The following is a 17501-nucleotide window of genomic DNA, read 5'->3' as shown; positions in this document are numbered from 1 at the left end:
GGATTTTGAGACTAAAGAAACTGTAAAAAGTCTGTGTTTCTGTGGTTAATTTTATCCTTTGATCATTTCTGTGGCTTCTGGAGGGATATCCTTAAAAGGAAGGGTTTGGGGTTTTTTTTTTTGGTTTTTGTTTGTGTAACTTGTAGAATGTTGTAGAGCCTCATCTCTATAAGTGGCATGGGAAAGGGTAGTTATTACATGACATGATCACCTAGAATATTTGACAGTTGGGGCCATTGGCTGTCTATATCCTCTATAAATTAGTTGTTAAGCCTCAGCAAGATAGTCTAAGGTTATTTAGATTGTTTAGAGGAGCTGTCTCACAGACGTTGATGACCTTTTGCAGTTTAAAGTACTGAAATATGAATCCCTCTTTGATTCAATAATTATAAAGAAGGCAAGACAATGTGGTTTTGAAAAGATTTGCTTTAAATTTTCTTTCAACAAGTCAAGTACTTTAAATGTAGTTAATTTGCGTAATGTTCCAAAAATATTTGTTTATGATGAAGTCAAATTGGTTTTTGTTCTGCCTTCTAGGCAAACTAGTAGTTAAATGTTCAACAGCTGAGTTATTTTGGAAGGAATGCTATTCAGTGATAAGAATAATTTCAAAAACACTAATTTGTTGTGAGACCAAAATAATATGAAGATCATCTCAGGAAGAGAACCATTCTTATTCCGTGCTTACAGTTATATAAACCAACTTGTTCTTTATGATTTCTAGCAGGGCAAACTTGTTCAGTGTCTTTACTTGATTTACAAGGCTGTAAGTGGAGAGTATATAGGAAAAGGTAGTGCACTGTGAAACCAAAATATGGGAATCTGAATCTCATAGTGTCTGTGTTTATATCTCTCTGGAAAAATTACATGCTGTCAATGTGTATTAAGAAGCGAATATAGAATTGTAACAAGAAGTCAGCTGGAAAATGTCAAAGTTTTGTTTCAACGTAGGTTAGGAAAGAAGGAGAATAGTATGTTTATGGCATTTGTTAGGAGTGACTGTGCTAGCAAATCAAGGGGAAAGATGGCAGAATGAATCCACTCTTTCTGCAGGATGTTTCTTTGGCCACACAGGCTTGACGACTGATGCAGTTCTGACCAGACTTTCTATTTGAGGGGGGTACTGAAACCTTCATGTATGGAGTTGATGATAACAATAATAAAAAAGGGGGTTTTCTGTCTTCCTGCAGTGTATGCACACATGTGAAACTAAGATTGAGCTTTTCAGAGAATGTTTAAATACTCTGAAATGGAGTGCTATTTGAATGCAGTTCCTTTCAAATTCCTCTCTTGAACCCTCTTCCTCTTTAGATTCCTGTTACAGATTAGACAGCTAGCAGTAGCTAAGCAGATGGCTAGGTGAAGAGCTAGCTTATCTCTGTTCCTTCCAAACTTCATCTGTTAATTTAAAAATTTAATTTAGGGAGAATAACTGGTATTTCCAATATCTTTTAATATTTTTGAAGAATTACCAGCAGATCATAGGCAATGATACTAACTTGTGCACTATATTAAAGGTATTTACTTTCCAACAAATGCAGCATTCAGTTGGTATGGGTAATGACAATGCGCATTATTGTGCATGCAAAGAATCATTGGTTAGGTTGGAAGGGACCTCTTGAGATCATCTTGTCCAACCCTGCTCAAGGAGTATTTATGTAGTGCTGCATCAAGATTTTGCACATTCTCTCAACTGCTGTCTCTGTAACCCAAAACTCTTTCCAAGCTTTGTTCATCTTGTGTTTCATTTTTCTCATCATCTCTTTCTCTAGTTTGGGACACAGTTGTGATTTTTAAAAGTCATTTAAAACGCCGCAGCAAGTTGCTTTACCGAGCCACTCGCACCGTCACCTTCCTATGGCTGCCTCTTCTCTGTGGTGTCAAACAAAAACTGGTTTTACTGTCAAGGTTCTTCAGGGCTTATCTCTGCGTTAGCTCTCATTTGTCTCCCAGTATCAAAGGGCTTATGTTCAGTTTGGTTTACGGTGCAGCCACTTACTGTATTTCTCCAAGAAATATTTCTGGTGAGTTCCCCCTCTGTAGCACCTCTTTATTTTGAAGGAGCATCTTGTACATAACCACAGAGTTAACTTGTCATTCTTCCATCCTTTCCTCCTTGTCTCCATGGTTGAGTCAGTCATAACAGAGTTGCTGAAATAAAGCATGCCAGTGTGACAATAAGACAATATCAGTAGCTGTAGTGTTGGGCCTCTTCCATTCTTTCTGGTTATGTTCTTAGCTTCCGTTAAGTTTTTGTTTGCATAGTATCACAAATGTAATTTTTAGGCTATTTTGGCCAAAACATTTTGGAAACCTCAAAAATAGGAATTGAATTTTCTTTCACAGAGTATGCCAAAAATAGTCTCCGTATTTGGGCTTCGTTCTCTTTGGAAGTGTTGCTGCTGATTAAGAATATAAGGTTGAGCCATTTGCTTGTGTGATGAATTTATATGTGTACTTTGTATGTACACACCCATACATGATAAAATAATGATCATGAAACACAGCTACAGTTTTTGAACATGAATACAACAGTTGCCGCATTGACCTCACTGGAAATTTGCAGTTGCTGTATTAACAGGAAGCATTGAAATCACTTTTTCATAGGTATTTCCTGTGTCGGCATATTTTTAGAAAAGTCCTCCGCTGCATCCAGAAAAAAGTGACATTGTACTTCCTTCTGAGTGCTTTAAAGCTTTCAGGTTGTTGATTGAAAGGTACTTTAATAGTTTTATAGAAGGATGTCTAATTAGTTCTTGGTTGGTATTCAGAACTGTATGCTTGTGGTGACGTAGGAATCTGTAACATGTTCAAAAGAACAATTGCCCGCACACTGGACTATTTATGTTATAAGTATATACACATCTGTGTGTACTTTGGCGTGTGCACAAACCAAAGTGCGGGACTTCTTAACATTGTGCCATCTTTACTCTTGAGCCTGCTATCCAGGTTTGTGGTGCGGGGTATGCAGGAATAAAATGAGGAATAATGTATCCTTTAAAATTCCAGGGAGCAAGTGGAGTAAGAAGAGAAAGCTGTTGATGATAGTACGGTAGGAGCTTTTGGAGAAGACTGAAAGAGAAATGGGAGAATGGCAGTGCATCCGTTAGGCTTCGTGTTGCATGACACACTCCTGCTGCAGTGCCATGGCCACTTGCCCCTGCCGTGGTCCAGCCTGCCATACCATGGCCTACACAGGTGGCCCTCCTGGTGTGGGGTCCTGTGTTTAGTGCTCCTCTATGAAATGCATGACAGCAGTCACTCACTGGTGCTTTGCTTTCTGGTTTGCCTTTTTTTTTTTTAATTAATGTTCCCCTGTTAAATGACATAATATATGTGATTTGCACCAGGAAAGAGTAAAGTTCAGGGTCTGTGATATGGAATTTGGTAGCTAAGTGTGTGGCTTCAGGCTGTGGGAAGTGTGGCTCTGGCTGGAGTTCATGATGGGTGTGTGTGGAGAGCTGGGACAAACTTGTCTTGGCTGATGTGGCTGTAGGGTCCAGAGTGGGGAGAGACATCGTTGTAGAGCTGAGAATAGAAATACTCGGCTTTGCTGTGTCTGTTTAGGGTAAAGCTGGAGCTCCTCCAGAAAAATTTTTTAGCCTACAAACTACCTGTCTAGGTAGCTGTCTAGGCCTTTCGGTGTGTTTAACAAAGACACTAAGATTTTTCAGGCCAACTCAGAAAATGAACCTTGTGATGTATGTAGGTCAGTCGAGAAATCTAACTTGAAAGGAGAAAACAGTTTTCATGCTTCTGTGTGTGTGTAAAATCCAGGGAGGTTGTGCAGGGTGACTGTGATTCAGCTCTGCGTGCTTTTGCTGCAGTAGTTCTGTGTGTGTATCTTGGGATAGTTTTTAATGAGATTATTTAGTTCTTCCAATAAGTCAGATGTCAGACATTATTGACTTAGTTTTTTATTTTCAATGGTTCATTGCTGTTTTTCTGAAGTGAAAGCTGAATTCTTAGGCCAGTGTTTTGATAATTCTGTGGTTTGGGTTTTTTTTTTTCTTTTTTTGAATTGTATTTTTCTACAAAAGATGTTAAAAATTTATTTATTTGTCTTTTAGGTAAAGAAGAACGGATTATCGGAAGCAATCAGCCAGGAAGAAAGAAAAAGACAGGAGGTACTCTTTAAAGTAACACATTCTTTTTTGTTGCTTGTTTAGGGATGCGCTGCATGCCTGATTTAACACTCTCTCCTTGTTGATAAGGAGTCAAGTTCATCACACTGCTTCCTGTCTTAGAGTGAAGCATCCTCTCTCCCCAGGGAGAATAAATAAACAAACCCTGTCTGTTGCTGATGTGCACATGTCCCTGCCATGGGTCTCCTGCCAGCGTCCTGCGTGTCTTGCTGGTGGAGCGGTTCCTAGGTATGCTCACTCCAGCAGAACTAGCCTGGTTGAGGGCTGCTTGGAAGCAGCAGACAGTCATTGCTGTGTCCTGTACCGGGGAAGGCGTAAAATTAACCTTGCCTTCACAGAGGGTAGGAGGTGGTGCGTAAGTTGTTAAAGGCAGTGAGGAACGAACAACAGCTTTTTACAGTGCCCCTTAGTTGTAACTAATACTGTGAACAACTCTGAACACGCGAGTGCTGTGTATCTGGTGCAACTAACTTTTTTCCTTTCATGCTGAAATGGAGTAGGTGCATCCATGCTGACACCAGCAGCAATTACTGATGTAGTTATCTTTTCTCTGTCTCTTTCCCCTTTGCTCCTTTTGTCCTCTTTATCCACTTTCCCCTTCCTCTTTCCTCCTTTTGTCCGCTTTATCTGCTTTACCCTCCATCCTTACTTACAGGGGCTATATCAAAATGAATGAGAGGTGTTGAAAAGAATAGCCTGACCTAGCCAACTCTATACCTGCAGTTCTTGAGGTATGTCCTTCAATAGGAAAAGACCCAAGGTTTTTTGAATAGAAACACCGTAGCATTACCTGCAATGGTAATTTGTTCCAGTATCTTCATTTTGCTTCAGGACATACCTCAGTGAATGTAGCCCAGTGAGACCTGACTGGGGTTTTCTGTGAAGTTCACAGATGTGTATGGCAAGCCTCAAATATTAATTTTGCTGCGTGACCTACAGCTGTTGTGTTCATACATGAAATACAGAAACATCTTGTATTGCATACCTGAGATTTAGACAATATCGTTTGTTGGTGTTTTTTTTTATAATGCTAGATTTCTTTGGCTGTCGTCTTTTGGGGAAGAGGCTGTGCAGCAGTTCAGGCCATGTGTTCTGCTTTTCTGTCTCCTCCTGCTGGGAAGCTTTGAGACGCAAGGCATTTATTTCAGTCATATCCTTTAGAAGCCTTTAGTCTATGTTTCCTGGAGTCATATTTACATCCCTTCAAAGAGAACAAGTTCTTTAGATGCCTTTTAAATGTAAAGTCTTTAATGTTACCAAAAATGTTTTCAAGCCTGAGGGGTTTTTATTTGAATATTAGAGGGAGCCTAAATAAATATTCTTAAGATGTAGTTGTACTACCAAGTCATGCGTTTGCAGTATTTCTTTTAAATTGCCTTTTATCGATTCTTTATCTATTCTTTAAATTGCTTTTTAGAGTCTAATAGATTATTTTTGCCATTATAATATATTGTCACTGCAGAAAAATAGATGTTTGCTTTCTGCCTTGATTAAATGTCAATGTTGTGCATTCATACGCATCCCGTCTTTCAGAATACGTTAGTGAGATGGGTCTCTCTGACTATATGACAATTTTCTTTAAACAAAAGATGCAGACTGATTTGAACTAAAATAATTTTGGTCTTCTTTTCTTGCAAGCTGGAAACTCTAACTGTGTACGTGTGTACAAAGTGCAGTATGCATTTGGCCTCTTGAGTGTTTATTGTCCATCAGGATTCAAACATCTGCTTACCTTGATATGCAAACGAACCACAATATGGTTTCAGATGTTACTCAAAACCACTGTTAGCAAGCACCCGGTAAATGCCACCCAGCCTTGGAATGTGGTGTAGTTACTGTATGTGCAAGTAACAATTGTTTCTTAATCCTTTTTTATTTTTTATTCTCCAAAATGCGTTTTGGTCATGGTAAGATGATATTCTCTCCATTCCTTACGCATCAGAAGCAAAGTATCTTTCTTTGTCATATTTATTTCTGACTATGTGAATGACCTGTTACCAAACTAGAAGTCCATGAGGGTCCTCAACAAAAGCATGAACAAAACCTCTCCAAAACAAGAATAATAAGAGAGCTTGTGTATTTTCCTGTGTTTGAGCAATGCCTGGGTAAAAACCAATTAGCCATGGAACTCTACAGCAATTCTTAGGTAAATCCTTTCTTTGTGAGCACAACTGGGAGAAGTACAACGAGACTGAAGATTGGAAATTAATTGCTGGGCAAAGGCCAAAATGCTCTTGTTAGGCACTGTTCTGCACATTGGTAGCCAAGCAGTAGGTAAATTTGCTGCCAGAGTTTGGCCAAGGTCTGTATATGTTCTCTAGGTTCTCGAGGCTCACAGAGTTGGCAGACAGGCAATTTGATATTATTTTAAGCATCACCTTTGCATAACCTTCTTGCACAGCAGTATTCACTCTTGTGAATAGCATGTAGTGTGTTGTAGCTGTTACCTAGCTGCTGCTCTCTCTCTCACCAGATCCCTTCAGCTTTTTAGGTAGGTAATGTGATGGAGAGACTACTGATATATACATTAGACTTCTTTTCCTTGTATGCATAATGACTGTGGAGTGCAGTCATCTTTGCACTGCATAAACCCTTAAGGCGTCAGCTAAAGCAGATATCTTTTTTGTATTTTGCTCTAAGAAATCCAAACTTGTTATTTCATTATTAAAATCTCAGTTCTTTGAAGAAGACTTTTTTAGATGGACAAAAATAATTTTGAAAGTACAGTCTAGGAACACTGAGACTCAGGATACCCAAGAGAAATTGTATATGGTCAAAAGCTTACCTTATCAACACCAGCAGAATAAAAGATGCCTAAAAGCTGAATAGGTTTCTACATGAGAGGTGAAAACTTCCAATGGAACAAGTGTGTGGATTTCAAAGTCCAAGAGTCCATTAAAAGTTTGCTTTGTTCGTCAGCCAGCTGATGGAAGTTACAGTGCCTATTCTCCAAGTGGTAGGACGATAAAACAGAGAAGTTGTTTGTGGAGGGTGAGGGAAGGTACTGGAGGTGTCTGTCTGGTCACTGAGGGCTAAAGAGGATGGTGGCTGCCACCCCCTCCTGTCTGCTCTGCCTTCAGGCTTCTGTCCCTGCTGCAGATAGCTCAGCTTCTCGTGTGCCTGCTCCTGACTGGATATTTTAAAAGCTACTGAGATACTGCTGCTGCTATGTGACTAAAACCTGAATTTTGCAAAGGGTTTTGCTTTTCTGCAAATGCTTGGGTAAGCAGAGTTCTGCTACCCAAGAATGCTTTCAAGTAACTCAGCAGCCTCTGTTTAAAAAGCAAACACTGACAGGTCAGCAGTAGTATGACTGATACGAAGCTTCCAGCTGGACCATAGAAGCAGATTTTTTTTTTTAATTAAAAACAACCAACCAACCGAACCCGTCCTCTCAGGAGCATGAATGGGGAGTAGTGTTAAGTTCTTTTTTTGTCTTCAAACAATGTTTGCAGTTGCATTCTTAAAAAAGTCTTTTTTTTTTTTTTCTAGTATTAAATCACTTCTAAGTAAATGATACAACTATCACGGATATGAATATTTATGTTATAATCTCTAGCTTACACCCAATAACTTTTCTTTGTACCCTTCCTCCATGTTCTCCTTTTTTTTAAAATTAAAAAAAAAAGTCTAGTCAGTAGTAAGTTTTTATCTTTTCCCCCTTCACTTTGCAGGCAATATTTGAAGTGATATCTTCTGAGCATTCTTACTTGCTGAGCTTGGAGATTCTGATTCGGATGTTTAAAAATTCCAGGGAACTGAGCCTCACAATGACCAAAACGGAGAGCCATCACCTTTTCTCCAATATCACAGATGTTTACGAAGCAAGCAAAAAGTAAGTGTAACAATGCATTTCCACATTTTAAAAAAATCAGACATTTTAAAAATTAGAAACCTAAATTTAAAATTTAGTAATTAAATTATTTACAATACATTTTCTTAACTATACCTGAGGGATGATTACTGGTGGTGAAAATATCTTTGAACTAACTAATGAAGTAGACAAAATAGCGTCTTTAGTGTTACCACAAATGAAGGAACAGCTGCAAGGTAGCAAATTCAGCAAAAATTTAGGCCTGACAATTTAAGAATGAGAAGTCAAATGTTGCATATGTTAATATGCAGAGCCTTAATTTATTTACAGCTTACAAAAAAACTAGAATGGAATTTGATTCTCTGCTCTTTGAGAGCACCAAAATATATGTGCTCTGCAGTGCTAAAGAATCATTTCATATAATAGAAACAGCTATGGTTTTATTTTGCTTGGTTTATTTGGTTTTGTAATATGAGTAAGCCCCTGTCTGTTTGGATTATATTTTCCTTATGTACCTCACCAGCAGCTCCTTGAATAGTAGAGCTTGGTTAGTACAATCTAGGATACATGGTAGTGTTTACAGACTCAGGCTATGCCTTACCTACACTCTTGTTCTCTGAGGCATCTTGCTCTTCTTTGGAAAAATCTTAGCTTTTTTTGCCAGAATACTATTTATAAAGTTGAACAGTTGTTTACTTGCCTGGCTGTACTGATTTAGTAAGGAGAGCTTACAGGTAGGCTGAACTGGAGATGTCCAGTTATTATTTTAATACCTGTTTCAACATAAAAGCAAGTTGGAATCTCAAGTAACCGTTTCAGGTTGGTAACCATTTCTTCCAAAATGGTCATGCTAGTTTGAAGATGGAAAATACAAATTACAGTGGACAGGCGCATGAGTTTGACAGAGTCACCTTGCCGCAATGTTTGAGCTCACGTTTAATGGGGTAGGCACGATATTAGTTTCTCTGAAAATTGGTAGGGAAGGAAAGAACTTAGGGTATTTTAGTAGAAATAAGCATCCTTCAAATCTAAACAGTTCCTAAGCTAAACATCGATACATTGAACATTCATACCTAGGCTTTACAGTCATCAAATTAAGTCTGCCCTTATTGAACTGTTAAAAATTGAGCAAGAGTTTCATACTTGCCCTTAAGAACTGACTTTTGCCAGTGTTTTCCTTAATCAGTTGAATCACTGTTTACTTTCTTCCGAGTACTCAATGTGCAGCATACGCTGTGACTGTGGTATCTTTTATGTAAACAACATAGGCATTTTGCTGTTCATGAGCAGTGCAGTGCACCATAGCACCTGACACCAGAGACTTTATTTCTGTTAAAAGGAAGATCAGCTGTGCTGTGCTTTTTTTTTTTTTTTGGGGTAAGTTTTTTCAGTGCAGTCATTAACCAGAAAAACCGACACACTACACATAGTGCCTAATGAAAAGGAAATGTTGGCAGTTCTTATACAATACAAAGGCTGAAAAGTCTGTTTAGGATTGCTGATAATTACTGCTGGAATTATTTAACACAAGACATGCACGTGTATGTGCGCTTACAGTGTGCTTCAGGGCTACGAATACTTCAAACTCTATTTCAAAAAGTTGTTTAATGAGGCTGTGCTTTGTAATAACTTGTTGGTTATCCTAGCCTGGTTAATAGCAATATCAGCAGGTGAATTAGTGGTCTACCTAACTAAAAAAAATGTTTATGCTTCTTCATACCTCATTTTCAGTTTGATGTCAAGCACAATGGCTGAAGGATGCACATGGCCTAGTTAAGATAGCAATTGATCTTAATGGTAGCACTGTACAACTTTATCTCTCTCGACCTGTGGAACAGAAAAATAATAGCCTTGTTTCAGAATGGGGCTAATGGTTGAATAAGGAATCTGTCAGGCTAGGAATATCTCTGGAGTCAGTCTTTCCCATCTTTTCAGCTGTTTTTTGGTTTCCTTTTCTTTTGTCCCCTTTGATTCCTTCTTACAGAAATTGTGAAGTTCTGAATTCTTTAGCACTAAACCCACATTTACCTTTGTGGAATTTCTCAAGTTCCATGTTCCCAGTCATGGTAATGTCCTTTCTTGGCTTCTATTTCTCTGAAGCCCCACAAAGTCTGTGGAATTTTACATCTGTTGTGCAGCAGTTTGACTTCATGTCTTCTGAAGTTTATGCAGTAATAAGATTTTGTTCCATGTGGCATATATGTGAGAGTATCTAATGTATTGTGTCAAGTACGAGCTTAATTTAGGAGCTATATAATAGGTGTACATGTGGACTTAGTCAGTATACCTTCATTTCTCCGTCCTCTTGTTCCCTCTCGTTTCCCTCTATTTCTTATGGTTGAGGGCTTTTGCCAGATGTTGTACAGAATAGTACTTTTTAAAGGCGTCTCTTTACATGTAATGCGGATTGTAAAAGTAAAGTATCGTGAGCCTGGTTTTTGCTAGACAAATGTTGATGTCACAGGACCACCATGTATTAGAGGGTAATTGCTGTCTTTATTAGTTTAATTAGCTTGCAGACTTGGCCTCTCCTTTGGATTGTTTCTTTAAGACACAGCTGACCATACTTGTATAGCTATGTGAATAGGTGTGTGTTTGGTTTTTCCCTATGTTGAATAAGCCTTCCAAATCATTAAATCCACTTTTATATTTCTCACTTAAAATATTTAAAGCAGAGATGGGGGTGGGGAGAGCAATATTTTTAGGGGAATTCTTACAACTGTTTTGATTAATAGTCTTCAAGGGAAGTGGGAGAGGAAAAAAAAAAAGAATGGAAAAATACCACACTAGCCTGAAATTATAATCTTATTCTTTCTTGTCTGGAAAGTCTAATGGTTTAAGGACTTGGTTTTTTATAACTTGGAGTAAAACCAGAATTCGTAACTCCTTTTTAAACTTAAATGAAAACATATTTTGTTTCCTGAGTTATGCAATACTGTTAAACTATAACAAAACTCTGTGCTGGCTATCTACAGCTATCATTTGTGTAAACAATGAAAGTGATTTTGAAACAGAAGCCTCTTTCTTGGTATCTTCAAACTATCGCTTCCCATTTTCAAGGTCTTTCAAGGCAGCAATATCCATCCTTTTGTTGTATAATTGTAATAAAATTGAGCACCTGTCCCATTATGCTATATTTTAAGCAGCCTTTCTTTTACTTAAAAATATAAGATCTGAGTATGAGTGTAGTTATCAGTGGTTTTGGTTGCTCAGACGAAGTTTGATGAGTAAAGAACATAAACAGATAAAAATACTTCTGTCAAAATTGCTTAAAGCTTCTATCTAGGAACTTTGGCTTAGAAAATGTTTAATGGAAACTCTCCAGAAACACCAAGATAGGCTTCTAATGCATGACAAGGCCATTTCTGATGGAACAAAGCTGTCTTTGTCACAAGCAGAATACAGACAGTAAAGAGTGTCTCTGCTTTTGGGAGCTCATTGGAATGTCTCTAACAAAGAAGAGTTGATCTGAATAACTTGTGCAACATACAATGTGTTTGTTTATGAAAATGTCCTGTAAGGTGGCTTCAGAAAGCTTAAGTCATTTATTGTGTATTTGCCTGTATGTGCAATATGGGAGTTCATAACTGATAGAACACAAAATCACACAAACTGCAGCCTGAGTCAGTGAGAGCTGTTACATTGAGATGTAAGCTGGTGGGGATGCCATAAGCCAGCTCATTCAGAAATAAAAGCTTGTGTAGTCTGAGAATACTGGGCAATCAATCTCACTAGTAAGAAAAACTCTCTCTAGTCTCAGTACGTGGTGCAAAAGAGGTTGGTTTCCCCAGAGCCTGTCTTGGGAGAGAGGAGTTACCAGGATATTAGTGAAATGTCTTGAATAACAATTGGTCTGACAGGTCAAATCACCAAATTTATAGGAGAAAGAAAAGCGTTAGCATTTTGTTTCTCTCTCTGCCATTAGGCCAGCAAAAGGCAAAAAGCTTATGGAATATCAGAAGGTTAGCATTAGCGGGAAAAGACACAAAAAATGTTCTGACAGATTCTGACTGTGTTTAAACTGTGTCTTGATTTCAGTAGAGAAGCCCATGTGTGTCTGTGAGGCAGGTTAACATCTTGTCTGAGTATCTTTAATTTAATTTTATATGTTTGAGTATATGTTAGGAACCAGCTGAGCTTTCTCGTAGCACTTTTTGTATATTAGCTTAATGTTTCACCTCTTTCCAACATCCTTTAAATGATGCAGCTTCATCTTTTTCCATAGGAAAATACAGTCCTAGTGTTCATTTAAGTGTGTGTATTGAATCAGCTAACTAGGCATTAAACCCATTACTTTTAGAAAATGCAGAGTTCTGTTGCTCAGTTTCTTTGGAAGATTGCAAAAAACCCCCTAAAATCCCAAACCTGCATATAATGAAAGTAAAAATAAAAAATTAAATACTGTGAGTAGACCCTGGGTGATTCAGGTGACCTTTAACAAGAGACAATTATTCATAAGTTATAGATCACCCCAATTTGATTTCCAGGTAAGACAGTGATGTAAGTCAGTAACATCCTTTTTCTATTTGGACTAGAGTGATGGTTTTAGTCTGTGTTCTGTATTTTATCACAGTTTTTGCCGTTAGCAATTTTTGAAGAAGGCTGATTAATGTCTTGAGGGCATCCAGCTGAGCTTGGTGACACTGAGGTATGATCTGGGGGAGAATTTCTGTGCTCTTTCAACGTAAGTTGTTCATATTGGAAGTTTCAAAGCAGATAAGTGGCTTCCTTGGGCTGAGTGATTATGTTGGATGTGGTAGAGAAATGGGAACAAGAGGGAGAAAAGTCCTCCCAAATGATCTGGAAGCAGGACGTGAGGCACCTTTGGCTCTGTGCAGAAGCTGGTGGTTGCCTGGACCCACAGCAGGTGCTGCTGATCTGTAGTGACCACTAAATTTACCATTTGTGGCTTCTGCCTTTCTCCCAGCCTTGTGTAATCTACTTTTACTGCCAATGGGGCCTTTTTTGGTTGTCAGGCAGTTCCAGGGATTCTGGAGCACCTATTACAGAGCAGTGAGTCCAAAATACTTCTCCCTGCCCCCCCCGCCCCCCTTTAAATTTTAGGTGCTCACCAAACTTAAATTTGCACTGTTGATGAATTTGCATCATATTGATGACTTGGGCCAGTGCATTTATCCTTGCGTTTCCTCAGATTGCGTCCTTCATGGTTTGTTCTGACATCAGAGCTCATTGCTGAACTCTTTGGCTTTAAAATCTAGGAATTATTTTTTTAGAGAGTTCTTGTGGCAGCTGAAAAAACTCGCTGGGTTGCCCTGCACTGTTTCTTTGTAAATGACTAGCAGTGTTGGTAAACAATAACTTAAAAATAATATGCAGTTGGTACTTGCATTCCTGACCCAGTGATCTTTTATAATTTAGCTTCCTTATTGGAGACAAGATTAGATACATGACTTCAGTACTCAAAACAACAAATCTGAACAGTCATACTTCCCTCAGCTTTCTTGGGTGAACAGAACTTAAGAGAAAGAATGTTTTTGTTTTGTTTTTTCTTTTTAAACAAGTTTAGAATTTTAGATATATGTATTGTTTAATGCTTGATTTAGTAAATACTAATTATGTGTAAAAAAGTGCCCTTGAAGAAAATACCTAGTTTTCCAGAAAACAGATTAAGACTTTAGCTTCAAATTATTCACTGAAATGTATTTAAAAGAATACCCCAAACTCAGACTTCCATCCATCGCTGTCATGGTGTGTTTTGATGCTATGTAAATAGACTAAAGTCTAGCTGTTGGTAGGGGTAGGAGGAAACGATAGGAAGAGACTCGGGCAGTGACTCTGGCCCAGTGACTGGAGAATGATGACACCATCTGCTCGACTGTGTGTGCGCCTGTACTTCCCGCTGCCGCTCCTCGGTGACCCGGGTGTTGGTGCCAGAGCTGGGACCCCTGATGTGTCACCCGCAGTCACAGCGCTGACCAAAGCAGGGAAGCACGCTCTTGGCCGGTACCTATGGAAAGGTTTCTCAGCCGAGGATAGTTACTGTTGATAGTGAGCTGTGGGGAGGTTTGCCAGTGGGGATGGTTTAACTCTTAAAACAGTTTCTGAGAACAGTCAGTATTTTAATATAGTATTGGTTTAGAGTAGCAAAGAGAAGCAAAGTGTTTTGCAGTACGTTCCCTTCTGTCCCGTGTAAAGTCCCGTGCAAGCTGTCCATTGTGTTCTCTGTTTCGGATGCCCCTCTGAAGGAATGCCAGCTACTTGTAAAGAAAATGGAGTCTATTCACAATTTGCTTGTCTCTGACTTGTGTGATCCTCTGTGAAATTAAATATAGCTCGTGTTAGATTTCACAGTCTCTGCTCAGGCGTCCTTATCTTTGCCTTCACGCCTGCTTCGGGGTGCTGTAAAAGATCACTTTTGGAGAGGCCATCTGAGAATCTTTACTGACGCTGCGAAAGGCACAGAAAGTGTTGGTGGAGGGCATTGGCAGTTGTGTATCTGTTACCAATGAATTTAGCCTGAGCCTGAAGTCAGTTATTAAAGCCAGATGGGACTAGAAGCCAGAACAAGTTTGCGTTGATTGTACAGTATCTTAAAGAAACACCAACATAAACATAAAACTTATATTGTCTTTATGGTTCTTTTTCCCCAATGCCGGACATATGAAATTTAAATATTAGTTGCATAAAATTTGTATTTGTTCAGAAAATCATCTGTATCCCAGGAGTTATTTGTGGTGTTATTTAAATGCTGACCATGTAACCATGTTGGGTTTTTTTGGTTTTTTTCCCTGTCTAGCATCCAACCTCCATGGTGTCTTACCCCACAAATCTTGAAATGCTTGTCAAGCTTTGCATAGACACAGTTTAATCCCTTTAAAATAGCATTAGCTGGTGCGATCTTTTAAGGAGAGCTTCGGGTCATGTTAATGATTGTGTTTACTTATTTTGCTAATTAAAATAGACACTATGTAGCTGGATTTTGTTTAAAAAAAATACAAAAAATCAAGGCAACTGATTTGCCCCTGTTTTCCAGATCCCTGGAGCTGCCATCTCATGCTTTGCTCAGAGTAGACCCTTCAGGACGTTGATTCTGAAAGATAGCATGATGCAGTCGTACATTAAGTATCTTGTTTGGGATTTAGTGGTTTTTATCTGCCAGTGTCAATGTACCCTGTATATATCAGGTCTTTTTACCACGTAATTAAAACCGAAATGACCACCACTTGCCAAGATTAAGTAACAGATGAAGGCCTTCTCATTACAAGCTGCAGTACTGACTGAAGGATAGAGGGAGCCCATTCTTCTGATGAGTTTTACTCAGGAGTTTTCTAGAGTAAATAAGGGTGGTGGTTTTCCCCAACTTCCCTGAAATAATGATTGCAATATTCTCAAGCATTTGCAGGCCAGGGGAGGAAAGAATTGAAGAGCAGTCTTGCTTAGCCCTCCTCTGTGGTAGGGTTGATTTAAACTTCTGCAGTAGGGTTGAGTTTACCTGAAAAGACACAGGCTGCAGGCTGCACCTTTAATCGCTTGGCTGTTTGCTGTGTTACACTCTGGTTTCCTCTTAAGGCCTTCTCAATCTCTCCCATGTAGTACTGTCTCTGTTTTTTGGTGGTTTGTTTTTTTTCCCCCTGCAAAACATGATTCTACTTCCTTATCACACTTGAACTGGACTGACAGCACATGGCACAGAATAGTGAGCGGTAATGTGTGTGTTTCTCGGGGAAAAGGTTCAGTAGAAGATACGGCAAAGCACCCGAGGCTGTGAGATAGCGGTTACAATTGCTGTGTCATATCAACTGCGTGATTGTAGGTGTGTGTGTTTATTGATTTGTAATTGTGGTTGCTGAAGATTGCTGATATTAACTGTGTTTGTCAGATGAAAGGTAACTCAATTTGTTTTAAATTTATGAAAACAGTATTCTTGAATAGTGGCCATTAGAACCTTACTTTGTTTTACCTCTCTCTAGAGAATTCTGGTAATTATTCCTTGTCTATCTACACTTGTGTTCAAAACTTCATCTGCATGCTGTCCTCTCAGTATTCTTTGTGTGTTTTATTACTGCCAAAATTATTTTGACAAATTAGTTGTCTTTGTGTCCCTTTCTGAAAAATTTATGACTCTGAAGCTCTGTACTGTCAATTTATCTTCCTGCGGAGATGCAGCACAGATGGTTTGTAACTCAGTGTCCCAGATTCTTAGGAGGAAAGAGAGACTCACTGTCAGGTCCCTTTGGAACTTTTCCTCTTGTAATTAGATTACTTCTCAAAACTCTGCTGGCAGTCCTTGGTCTAGGACTTTGTGTTCAGTTTTTCCTTTACTTCTATCGCTAAGTACTTTTGGAGATACTTTTTTCTACTTTCTCTAGCTGAGGTCCTCAGCCTAAGAACTAAGAACTGATACTTTTCTACCTAATTGTCTTCTGACGACTGTTTTTAATGTTACCAGTATAGCTTCTTTTCTTAAAAGAAAAAAGCAGCCACTCAAAACCCAAATCTTCGCTCACCAGAGACTTAAGATGGTTTGTGTTATCCAGCAACAGATAGTTTTGGCGTCAGATAGAAATAACTCATTTTGAGATGAAATATTGTTTGAAACACGGATTGAAACCATATTCTAGATGAATGGCCTTAAAAATGTGAGTTTAACCAAAAGAGTCATAACAGCCCTCTCTGTTGTAGGGGGCTGTTGTAGGACCAATGTAGTAGAGTTTGTTTATGTGTATCCTTCATTTTTTGCACACTGATGTAAAAGGTCCGGTTTTGGTGCTAGTGGTGCCTGGAGGTTTCCCCCTTCCCCATTACTCCCCCAGTTCAGCCAGCTGCCAGCCAGATGAGAGGTAGCTGGAAGAACCCCACACACCAAACCTGGTCAGAGTTGTCTTTCTTTCATCTCCCTCACGCCCTTGTCAGTACGGTTCCCAGATCTCATCAGGCGTCAGCCCACAAGCAATTGTGGTGGTGTACCTGAAAAAGCATGGTAGGGAAAGGAATGAATAAGTTGGACAAGAGCTGTGGAAGCTGGCATTGCCAGAACTATGGTGTGAAGCTGCCATCTGCCATAATATTTATTGGTACTGAAATCCATCTGTATATTATGTAAACATATTCTCTATTTTAAGAAAATAAATCTCCCAGCAGCATTTGTAGCTGACTTTTTGGAGCCTCTGGCTCTTCTTCTGTGGCCTAACCTCTGCATAGAGTGTTATTTATGTGAATATTTGTGGAAGGACAGTAGAACAAAAATACTTAACAATTTTAAAGCCTTCCAGCTGTAACCAAAAACTATTTATCCAGTAGGTGTTTATGCGTCCTTTCCTGCAGAGCATCACTGTCACAGTCATCTGAAACTTAGTGCCCACACAGATCCTCTCAAGCTGTCGTGCCTTGTTGTTGGGTCTTGCAGGGTTTGTTCCAGTAGCAGCTTACGAATCTTTTGCAAATTGTCAGATTTACTGTTGCTGCAGGAAGCACAAAAGAGGAAAATTGTGTTTATCTGTGTATTTCTCTGGTAGTAAAGTGGGTGGATGTTCAGCAGTTACTCGAACTTGCATCTCTGCTTTCCTTGTACAGAGACTGAA

At 39.0% G+C, this 17501-nt stretch overlaps 1 protein-coding gene across 2 annotated transcripts in view; it reads left to right on the top strand.

Moving 5' to 3' along the window:
* ARHGEF26 (Rho guanine nucleotide exchange factor 26) overlaps window positions 1-17501 on the top strand; it is an 88087-nt gene that overhangs the window by 34641 nt on the left and 35945 nt on the right. For both annotated transcript variants that reach the window (XM_075761715.1, XM_075761714.1), the window contains exons 5-6: window positions 4071-4127; window positions 7820-7980. In XM_075761715.1, coding sequence (XP_075617830.1) covers window positions 4071-4127; window positions 7820-7980 — 218 coding nt within the window. The remainder of the gene's footprint in view (window positions 1-4070; window positions 4128-7819; window positions 7981-17501) is intronic.

This window comes from Balearica regulorum, chromosome 9 (assembly GCF_011004875.1).
Source record: "Balearica regulorum gibbericeps isolate bBalReg1 chromosome 9, bBalReg1.pri, whole genome shotgun sequence".
Lineage (NCBI taxonomy): Eukaryota > Metazoa > Chordata > Aves > Gruiformes > Gruidae > Balearica > Balearica regulorum.
Note: the sequence above shows the minus strand (reverse complement) of the source record. Positions and strands in the feature narration are given on the sequence as shown.